Source organism: Carlito syrichta, unplaced genomic scaffold (genome assembly GCF_000164805.1).
Source record: "Carlito syrichta isolate Samal-C Ts95f unplaced genomic scaffold, Tarsius_syrichta-2.0.1 Scaffold302465, whole genome shotgun sequence".
Lineage (NCBI taxonomy): Eukaryota > Metazoa > Chordata > Mammalia > Primates > Tarsiidae > Carlito > Carlito syrichta.
Window position 1 is genome coordinate 25,548 of NW_007246561.1, and position 11,811 is coordinate 37,358.

At 37.8% G+C, this 11,811-nt stretch overlaps 1 protein-coding gene across 1 annotated transcript; it reads left to right on the plus strand.

The window, feature by feature from the left end:
* Nucleotides 1–8,615: 8,615 nt before the first annotated feature.
* Nucleotides 8,616–9,639, plus strand: LOC103259090 (olfactory receptor 5AN1). Its single transcript, XM_008056758.1, has one exon. It carries the CDS (start codon nt 8,656–8,658, stop codon nt 9,589–9,591), a length of 936 nt encoding a protein of 311 aa, XP_008054949.1. The 5' UTR covers nt 8,616–8,655; the 3' UTR covers nt 9,592–9,639.
* The last annotated feature ends 2,172 nt before the right edge of the window (nt 9,640–11,811 follow it).

An 11,811-nucleotide genomic window follows, 5' to 3' on the forward strand; every position in this document is an offset into this window, starting at 1 on the left:
ACCCAGGAATGGTGGGGCACAGCTATGGCTTGTGCTCCAGGATGCAGGAAGCAGAGTAACAATGATGCTCCTCCCCAAGAAAAAGGGGAGCCACAGAATCTCAGACTCTGGAGGGCTAGTCCAGATGCATGGAAGTGAAGAACTGTGGTTGTTTGGCCCAGAGGGGTGGGTGGTAGAGTTTAGCCAGGGCTCTATTTCCCTGGGGGACAGAACAACATATCAGCTTAGGTGCCTGAAGGCACAACTGCTCCACTTGGCCCTGGGTCTGCGACCCCAGGAGGCTGGTTATTTTTCTGGGCCAGGGATCCTGGAACCCAAGGGACAGAATGCTGCCTTGGCTCAGACAGGGCAGCTCTGTTGAACTGAGCTCGGGGTCCCTACAGGATGGTTGCCACATGGGCTTAGTTGCTGGAATATGGTTGCTCTTCTTGGCCAAAGGTCAGATTCCTGAAGGAGCAGGGGTTTCTGGCTGAGGTGTTAGGCCTGCAACTGCTCCCCTGGGCTTGAACGTATGGTTCCTGTCAGGCAACGTATCACATCAGCTTAAGTGTCTGGGGCATGGCCACTCTGCTGGGCCTAGGCTGTGAGGAGCCAAAGAGTGGGCCACAGCAGCAAATGGGATGGGACCAATGGAGTGCTTCCATATAAGCTTGTTCCTAGAGGCTAGGAAGCCTCAGCAGCTTGGCTGGCGAAGGTGCAGCACCACGTGTGAGCATGAAGCAATAATAGCAGAAGCTTAGGGAGAAGGGATGCAGTGGCTATTGGCCCCTGGAACAGTGGCTCCAGTTTCAAGAGCACACAACACAGCACAGCTTGGGCGACGGTTGAGGGTTATTAGGTGGACTTTTCCTTGGAGTAGAGCAGCATTTGGAACTCTAGCAGACTCAAGCTAGGCTCAGAGCCTGTGAAGATTACAGTATTCACTAGTAGCAAAGATTGCGATGGGCTGCTGGCGGTGTCTTCTTTATCTTTTCGCCACAGAGAAAAGTCCCTCCTGGTTCTGAGCTGATTTTCACCGGGGGAGAATGGTGGCAGAAGTTCTTTCCCTTTCTAGGTGGCTATCCTGGGTTGCTATGTTCCACAGAGTTTCTGCCACTCCCTTCAGCACTCTCCTTTAGTCACTGTGGTTGAAATATTGTTTATCTGATTGTTTATTTGTTGTTTTGGTTCTTTTTGGAGGGTCGGGGGATGAACAGCAGGCACCCCCAGTAGATCGTTTTGCTGACATCACTCTGAATCTGTCCTTTATTTCTATTTATTTTTAATTGTTAAGCATTTATTTATATTCCACTTCTAATAAAATAAAACAACATGTAGCATTAAGTACTTGGACCCAAACAGAGACACAGGAAGAGAGTGAGAGAGAGAATGAGGAAGAAGTAGTGAGGGGAGGAGAGGGTGTATGATTTTACTGCCAAATAACCTTGTTCCTTCTACCTTATCCCTTGAGGCTACAGAAAGAGGTAAGTGGTGAAAAGGGACAGGAGAAAAGAATAGAAGAAAAAAGGGGAAACTTTTAAGGTGAAGGATTAGAGAGATTCCTAGAGCTGGAAGGAAGTCAAAGTTAGCAATTTCTGGGCTTAAGAGGGCCTAAAGCATGCTCCATTGGGCTTCACAGAGACAGCAGAGACCGTGCAGACCCTCATAAATGATGACTGTTGTGGTATGTCCAGGGACGTAGGAACAGAATCCCAGAGATTTAAGCCTCCCAGGGAATCCAAGGCCTAAGTTTGACCAGGGAGCAACAGAGTCACCAGACCTAGTGGTACCATAGAGACTCAGAGTCCAAACAAGAGAATTTTTAAAATTTTGTCAGAGATATTTCTTAGACTAGAGTTTATGTACTGAATTTAATACACATTACATCAGCATTTGTACTTTACACTTCATGTAGTTACATCACATAGATTTGGTTGTTTCAATTCCCATGTGAGCTTGGCAGATGAGAAATTACCACCAAGTACAAATGAAAAATTTGTGCATATTGAGTCCTGCCCGAGTCTCAGCATGGGTCACAATACATCCTGAGTCTCACAAAGTGTGACTTGTGAAACATAAATGCTTCTTATTGACTCCAAATATTTTTTCTATTGGTCAGCCACTGTGCTCAAATTTCACGCTTTTTGTATCAATCTTCAAAGCGATCTTTAGGTACTATTCAGTATATTCAACTTTTATTTTAAGATTCCACATATGCAGGAGAATTATAGTTAATAATATTGCATTTATTCAGGATTTCCGCTAAATGAGATTTTAGCTGTTTTGCCACTTAAGAAAAATACTGGGTAACTATGTGAGATGATGAATATGTTAATTTGCTTCACTATGGCAACCATTTCACTAACCATATGTATCTCATAGCATCACGTTGCACATTTTAAATGTATATAATAGTTTATTTTTTAAAAGAAGCTATTCACTTAGTGATCTATCACAGAAACAAAGTACTGAATACCACATGTTCTCACTCATAAGGGGGTCCTGAACATTTATCACAAGGCTACAAGAGAGGGATCAGCAGTCGCAGGACACTGCCAGGGGAGGAAGGGAGGCGGAAGGGCATGTATCATCATAAAGGGTACCTGATCCTAAACTAGGGGAAGTGAGGACATGTTAGAGGCCCAAACTTCACCTGCATGTAGACTACCTGTGTACCGAATCCTGACTTGTACCCCACATCTCAATAAGAAAATAAAGAGACAATAAATAAATAAAAAGAAGCTATTCCATTTAAAGAATCTAATCATTATAGACATTTTCAAGGGAAACATTTAAGTACTTAGCTATTAATAAGAGTTAAATCATTAATTCTTTCACCCTAGAAATAAGATTGCCTGAAGCAGATAAACCAAAAAAAAAAAAAAAAAAGAACCATGTTCAAAAGATTTTTAGATCCCTAGTGACTGGAAGGATAAATTCCCCCTCCCAACAAAGCTCGCAAAGGTTGTGGGACTGACCTTAAGTCGATATTTTGAATGAAGGATATTTATGAAGGGTTAGAAATGCAGCATGGGTATTTTGGAAAGACATCCAAGTTAGAACTCATAAATATAACTGCTATTAAATAGAAGGCCTGGTGTATACTGTATACTTGGATAAGTGCTTTATCATTTTTATCCAAATAATTCTCAGTAAAGAGCTACTCTATGAATTAGCTATTGCTGTTGGACCCATTTTATAGGTGAAAACACTGATGATTGGAGAGGGTAATTTATTCAAGGTCACACAACCAGCAAGTGGCAGAGCCAGAATTCAGCCCCAATTGTCTTTAATGATACAGACGGTCATAACCGTGAGAAGCCATGGCTCTGTCATGAATTAGTCATATTGCATTCCTTGATGCCTCTTATTTCTTTACTTATGCATGGGAAATGATGCCATGTCTTCCTTGCAGTAATGCCATGATGACTGATTCAAGTCAGGTATTGAGGAAATATGTATCTGTCTAAGATGAAAGTGCTTTATAGGCAAAGAAGCGTACACACATATACTTTATTGTGGGCAAACTATAGTACTTGCTAGCTGTGAAACTTTGGGAATACCCCTTAGTACTTCTGGCTTCAGGTTCTGCACCTAGAAATGGAAAGTTTGGAACTAGAAGAACCCTATGTTCTTTTCGGCTCAAATGACTCCTAGGTCAGAAAAAAGTTGCAATCCTGACAGCATGATAGGACCATAGGAAAGTAGGGAATTGATTCACATGGCAAAAAAATTGATTCCCATTCATCAGGGACAAAAACTCCATGACAACCATGACAACAGAGAGAAAGTACCTGGCATGATTTTTTCCTCTAATTGGCTTTTCCCCTCTCATTTCTGCTCTCAGTGGCACATTTAAGAAGATCCCCCCTTGAAACCATCTCTCCTGCTATGAGTGGACAGCCAGTTTCATAGCCAGCTGCATCCATCTTGGAGGGCAATATGTCCAGTTGGAAAATTCTTCTGGAAAAGAAATAAGCAATTTCAACTTTGGCAAGAACTGTGTCTTTGGGGGGGAATCTGGGTCAAGGTCACAGGACTTAGAACAGTGACTTCTGTGTTATCACAATATCTGTGAGATTCTTCCAGGAAGATCCTCGTGGAACAAGGTTTTCGGTCTCTCCCATTCTTCAGTTCTCATCTCTCTCTCTTCCTTCCATGTTCTACATTTAAAGTTCTTCAGATTCTCTTTCTCCTTACCCAAATTCTCAGACCATCTGTAGAAAGAATATCCTTAAAGATAAAGTTTCAGATATTACTCTGGGGTGAAGGATGAGTTTTGAATTCTTAAGGATGTGAACCTTGGGCTCTGTCATCTTTTTTTTTTTAACCTGCAAAATGGGAATGATAGGATAATCTATACTGAGATGAGATAATGTCTATAAAGTCCGAAAGACTGTAAAAGTCAATAATTGAGCTGAATCAAAAATAATAATTTACTGAGTTTCTGAGAAATTTCTTAAGATCAAAACCTGCTTGTGTATGTTTTCCAGTTTTCTTTACTCAAAGGATTCTTTTAATTTAATTTTTGCCCTTCAGGATTCTTTTTTTGAAATACTAATAGTTAATTTGATTCTATTTAAATGCATAGTTTGGATTCATGACTTCTGAGTAGCAAAAAACCGAGTCTTGGTTATATGACAGGATGCTCATGTGCAATACATTTATGACTTTTGATATACTTAAAATAGTTCTCCATACTTAAAATAGTTCTCCAGATCTTGGGATCTGAAGACACCAGGCTGGGCAACTCAGATATCAGAGATGTCCACTCCAAGCACAAGTAGTGTTTGCCTAAATGTTCCTTTTCACTTTCTTTAACAATCATTAACAAATACAATCATTCATAAACATGTTCTTTATTCAGTAACATTCCCAGCTTTACCTGATTTTGTACCCTCCACAACTTTGCAAACTGACCATCTCCTTATTAAATCAGGGTAGGAGGACTGGCGTGTTGGCTCAAGCCTATAATCCCAGCACTTTGGGAGGCCAAGGCGAGAGGATTGCCTGAGCCCGTGGGTTTGACACCAGCCTGGGCAACATAATGAGACCTCATCTCTACAATAAATCAGACAATTAGCTGAGCATGGTAGTGTGTGCCTGTAGTTCCTACTTGGAAGACTGAGGCGGAAGGATTGCCTGAGCCCAGCAGGTCAAGGCAGCAGTGGCCAGGAGCATGCCTCTGCACTCCAGCCTGGGCAAGAGAGTGAGAAGCCAACTCAAAAAAAAAAAAAATCAGAGCAGGAAGGGTCTTGGTCACTTATATTCATCTAGTAAAATAACCAACCAATATTTACATCAATCACCTTTTCCTCTCCAATTGTCTTGGGACATGGTGAACACACGCAAAAAAAAAAAAAAAAAAAAGAAAGAAAGAAAAGAAAACTGATCAAAGAGAGCGAATACATCCAAAATTTTGTCTCTTTTCCCCTAGTTTACTAAATTTTAACATAATAATTTTTCATAATAAATTTTATCATGACTAAGAAAATCAATCTACAACTCCTTTCTCTTTTCTGAGAATGGTGGGTTACATAAAATACATTTAAATACAGCTACTAATGTCACCAGAATGTAATTAAAAAGTAAGGAATCTACTCCAACTGATTGATCAGCAGTTTGACTTATTTTTACTGAATTGACCATGTATATTGGTATTTGAGAGATGTTCTCTGGTTTATATTTTCAAAATATTTTCATTAAATCTAACTCATAAAATATCTGAGATTATATTAACAGTATTTTATTCTAAGAGTAAACAGAAAGACTTGCAAGTTTATAAAACTATAACAAAAATGAAACAAAAGTAAGATAGTTTTATATCTAAAGTTAAATGAAAGATCCATTTGTTAATGTATTAAACACAAATTTGTTGAGCTATGCAAATATTTGTATTCATAATGCTTAGCATCGAGTAAAAAACCATCTCCACTAGTCCATGTACTATGTATAATCAGTGTTGTCAACTTGAGGGCACTTGGTGTTGGTGGAATATTTAAAAAGTAGCATCCAGAATTTACACTCCAGATAGGTGGGAGATAACACAATAATATAAGATAGAAAGAAATATAATCATTCATTCACAAGATTCTTTAGTCTAGCTTAGAGACTATCTAGTGTAAGAAATAATTTTATTAAGAGCAGTTTAATAATTGCTTGATACTTCAGTATTAATTTTTCCTTTATTCCCTTACACAGAGAAAAGTGACAATAGGAATGATAATTGCTAACACTTATTGAGCACTTATGTCATGAAATCCCTGCAACAACCCTATGAGATGGTAACTATCAATAGCTTTGCTTATAGATTAGACAACTGAGGTATAGACAAGCTAATAACTAGCTAATCATCACAGATGAAGCAAGTAAAAGCCAGGAAAGGCTATTCTCTCTCTCTTCCTCTATCTCCTACCTCTTCTCCTCCCTGTTAAGCATTTATGTATGTAATAACTTTTTATCATAATCATAGGAGTTGTAGAAAATCAGGAAAATACAGATAAGTCTAAATAACAAAATCAAAATCATACCACCCATTAATTTAACACTTTAGCATTATAAATGGTTCATAAGATGTGTGTGTGTGTGTGTGTGTGTGTGTGTGTGTGTGTGTGTGTGTGAGAGAGAGAGAGAGAGAGAGAGAGCTAGCTCAAGCATGTAAGAGAGACTGTATAAAGTAAATTATTTTCCTCCAGAAAAGTAGAACCATCTTGTGCTCTCATCAGTGGTGTATGTCAGTGCCTGCCTATTCCTTATTGATTTATAAGATACAAGCTAAAAGAATAACGATATTGTCTTTTTTATGTCTTGTTACTATTTTTCTCTAGTTCATCTATTGTATTTAAAATGTATTTTATATAGGTGAGTTTATCTGTCATAATCAAGTTTTAAATTGTTTTTTCATATTTCTTATCTTTTAGTTTCTCTTTTGGTATTATGTTTCAGAAATATTATTTCCATCTCAAGATCATATAAATATGTATGTATTTATTCCTCAAATACTTTTTAACCCATAGTGAGTCAGTTCTCACAGATCATTTATGACAGAATTTATCCTTTCCCTATTAATTTAACACTGATTTTATCATATATAAAATTCTTACCTATACATATATTTATTTATGAAATTTTTATTTGTTCTTTTAAAACATGTATTTTACTACAAGAATAATAAATTTTCAATGTTTAGAATACTTTTAATAACTGACAATTCAAGTATTTCAAATTATTTCTCTTTTTCAAAATTTTATTACCTGTTTTCATTGGTTTAGTCTTTTATCTCAAATAAAAAGTTTGGGTATAGACCATAGCCTATAGTTGTTATCGACTACAAATTTGTCAGGGAGCTCTAACTTGCTGATTCAACCTACCAAAATAAAGTATCCTTTGTAGTATTGGAAAATTTAAATATTTACTTAGACCCTTTTTCCTTGATCAAGACCTATTACGGTTTGATGCTAGGTGTCCATTGACCCAAAGTCAAGCAAACTTAATTTTTAAGAAATGATTTATGTGGCTTATATCTTTATGGTCCTAAGTGACTTGACCTACATGGACACTAGGTCTGAATCTATATCTTCCTAGGGGCAATGATGTCTCACTGTCGATAGGGCTGATGTCTCAGGAATTTTTTCAAATTAACTCATAAAAATCTAGCACCTTTCCCATTCCTACTCACAGGTATTGCTCTCATTCATAGTTATTTGTAAGCAATCAATATAACAATAGGCAACACTTATTGAACAATTACTTTTTACCTGATTGCATGCTGAGTATTTACATGACTTTCCTGTTATGACCTTCCCAGTAACCACATAGTTCAGGGTCTTTGATTGTCCTCACTTTATCATGAGTACATCAAGCTTAATGTGTTTATGCCACTGGACAAGTTAATAGAGCAAGAGGGTATCGGAACTAAAACTCCAAAATCTGAACCGTTAAGCATATTACTATGCTGTTTCCTAAGGAAAAAAACACCCTAAAATTGAGACAATAATTGGGTCCAAGAGTAAGCTGTACTCAGCTCCTTTTGGAATGCTTTTTATGAAGAGTTCCCTAAAATGACTTATTCCATAACTTTATCAGGCACACATGCTCTATCCACCACAATATTATCAGAATTTATGATATTTTCCTAGCAAGTTTGGAAGTGTTGTATTAGGTATGCTTTTTTAAGTTTGAGAAATTATTATAAACAGGGCAAGTAATTTTGATTTTGGGTAAAATAAGAAATGTTTAAAATCAACTTAGATAGCAATCCAGGAAAGAAGACCATTTTCAAATTCATTTAGGAAACATGTCACTTATGTTTTCATGATTCTAAAGCAGCAGTTATATGACACATTATTAGAGGTCTTTTTAAAACCTTTTGTTTTAAACAATGGTCTCTACCTCATATATAATAACATCAGCATTTCTATGGTACTTTTGAAAAACTTGCTAGCCAACTATTTAAATGTCTTTTCTCAATTGCCATGAGATTCCATATATTAATCGAGAACCTGAAACAATGAGCGGGTGCATGATGACAATTAAAGAAAAACTGGAGTTTTTCACCAGAAGGACAGTGCTCATTAGAGGAATATCTGGACACACGTGAAAATGGTAATGTTATTATTTCATCTGAGTCAGCAATCATTCTTTGTCTCCTTTTCTGATATTAGGAGCACCGAGTCAATGATTTGGAGAAGAAATACTACAGAGATCACCTATTTCATCCTGCTAGGGTTCTCAGATTTTCCCAGAATTATAGCAATACTCTTTGTCATATTTCTGGTGATCTATATTACATCTCTGACCTGGAACCTGAGCCTCATTGTTTTAATAAGGATGGATTCCCACCTCCATACACCCATGTACTTCTTTCTTAGTAATCTGTCCTTCATAGATGTCTGCTATGTCAGCTCTACAGTCCCCAAGATGCTCTCCAACTTCTTCCAGGAGCAGCAAACTATTACCTTCGTGAGTTGCATTATTCAGTACTTTATCTTTTCAACGATGGGACTGAGTGAGTCTTGTCTCATGACGGCCATGGTCTATGACCGCTACGCTGCCATTTGTAACCCCCTGCTCTATGCATCTATCATGTCACCCAGCCTGTGTGGTCAGATGGTCCTAGGAGCCTACATGGCTGGACTCACTGCTTCTTTATCCCAAATTGGTACTTTGCTTCAGCTCTACTTCTGTGGGCCTAATGTCATCAATCACTTCTTCTGTGACATGCCTCAACTGTTAATCCTGTCCTGCACTGACACTTTCTTTGTACAGGTCATGACTGTTATATTAGCAATGTTCTTTGGGATAGTAAATGCTCTAATTATCATGATATCCTATGCCTATATTGGCATCTCCATCATGAAAATCACTTCAGCTAAAGGCAGGTCCAAGGCATTCAACACCTGTGCTTCTCATTTGACAGCTGTTTCTCTCTTCTATACATCAGGTATCTTTGTCTATTTGAGTTCCAGCTCCGGTAGTTCCTCCAGCTTTGACAGATTTGCGTCAGTGTTTTACACTGTGATTATTCCCACGTTGAATCCCTTGATTTACAGTCTGAGGAACAAGGAAATTAAAGATGCCTTGAAGAGGTTACAGAAGAGAAGGTGCTGCTGAGGTCATTATTTCTGAAAGATCTGACAGATTTTGCCTGCCAAAATCACCTTAACCCACAACAATAAGTACACAAATGCAATTCAACAAAATTCATACTGCCTACTGCCTTTGGGTAAATAGGTCTTGATTTGATGCCGACAATATGCCAGTATGGATCAACAGTTGAGTCAATGCCACGGATATATGGAATGTTCATTATTTTCACCCTGTATCAAAGGTGGCCTCATCATTTATTAATCTATATACTCATACAAGTGTTTGCAAAATGGCAAGATTTAAACATCTTTTTCTTTCAAGTTTTTAATTATTTTTTCTTTAGAATTTTAAAATTTTTTTATTTCAATGACTTTAGGAGGTAAAAATAATTTTTGGTTACATGGATGCATTGTATAGTGGCAAAGAAGTCTGGACTTTAAGTATACGCTCTGCTCCCACCTGTGCACATTGTATCCGATAGGTGATTTTTCTTCCCTACATCCCACACTCCACCTTCTGTGTTTTTGGTGTCCATTATGTCATTCTGTATGCCTTTGCAATCCTTTAGTTTAGCTCCCACCTATAAGTGAGAACATATAGCATTTGGTGTTCTGTTCTTGCGTTAATTCACTTAGAATGATGGTCTCCAATTCCATCCAAGTAGCTGTATTTATTTTCATTTACTTTCATGGCTGAGTAGTATTCCATAGTATATGTATGTATCACATTTTCCTTATCCACTGATCGATTGATGGTCATTTAGGTTAATTCCACACCTTTGCAATTGTAAATTGTGCTGCTGTGGACATATCAATGCATATAACAACCTCTGTTCCTTTGGATAGATACCTAGTAGTGAGATTGCTGGATCAAATGGTAGATCTATATTTAGATTTTTAAGAAATCTCCATACTGATTTTCAGAGAAGTTGTCCTAGTTTACATTCTCACCAACAGTGTATAAGCATTTCCTTTTCCCCACATCTGTGCCAACATCTGTTTTTTTTTTTTTTTTGAGTTGAAGTCTCACTCTGTCACCCACGCTAGAGTGCAGTGGAACGCTCACAGTCACTCCAGCGTCAACTTGCTGGTGTCCGGCAATCCTTCTGTCTCAACCTTCCAAGTAGCTGGAACTACAGGTGCACTACCACACCTGGCTAATTTTTGATTTATTGTAGAAACAAGGTCTCTCCAAATTGCCCAGGCTGGTCTCAAACCCGCGGGCTCAGGCAATCCGCTGGCCTCGGCCTCCCAAAGTGCTGGAGTGAGGCTGAGACACCGAGTCCAGCCTAAATTCTTAAACTACATTTCTGTGCAAGATTAAGAATACTATGAAATTTCACAGTAGCCCTTCAGTCACCAGAGCAATACTTACTAAATTTCCACATCCTCCTAAAACATGCCAGATCTGGTGCAACCAAATGCAAAAGGATTGGGCTCTTTTCCCTCTTTGAAGTCTAATGTAGACCAAATATGTATAGATATATACAAAGATAGCAATTACATTCATCAGGTAATATGTAATGATTATACAGCGGAAGGTGGTCTCCACTTCTGGCCATGATAGTGTAACTCAGACCAGATATACTCTTTGCCTTAAACTAAAATATTGGACAAAATATATAAAACAATGGTTTGTACACTGGATAACTGACAATGCAGGACAGGAATCCCTAAGAAAAAGAAAACAAATGAGGTGGTCCTATGATTACTCTGGCCTATAGCCTGGAGAGATTTTCTAGACCATGTTGAAGAGTGGAGGAACTCAAAAGGAGCCCAGTGTACCCTCTCCAACCCCAAGTTAAAGAATTAGTAGGCAAAATATTTAAAATATTAAGATGACTATTATATTCTATATATCCAAGAAAAATAGAGGGTGAATTTTAAGAAGAGATACAAAATAAACCATATTTTTGTGTGTAGTGAAAAAATACAAATACGAGATAAGGAAGATAAAAAATAAACCATATTTTTGTGTGTAGAGAAAAAATACAAGTGCAAAAAAATGCACTAACAAAATTTACAACATATAACATTCTGCAGAAGAAGTTTGGTAAATATAAAGGCACATCAATAGACACTGTCCAAAAATGAAACACAGAGAGAAAAGAAATCAAAATAAAAATTGAACACAGTATCAGTGAGTTGTGAGACACTGTCAGTCCGTTTAATATATATGTGAATGCGGGCTCGGTTGCTCAGCCTGTAATCCCGTGCCTTTGGGAGGCTGAGGTGAGTGGATTGC

Bases quoted from the DNA above. Each gene is read 5' to 3' on its own strand.
- LOC103259090 (XM_008056758.1), top strand. From the start codon at position 8,656: ATGATTTGGAGAAGAAATACTACAGAGATCACCTATTTCATCCTGCTA.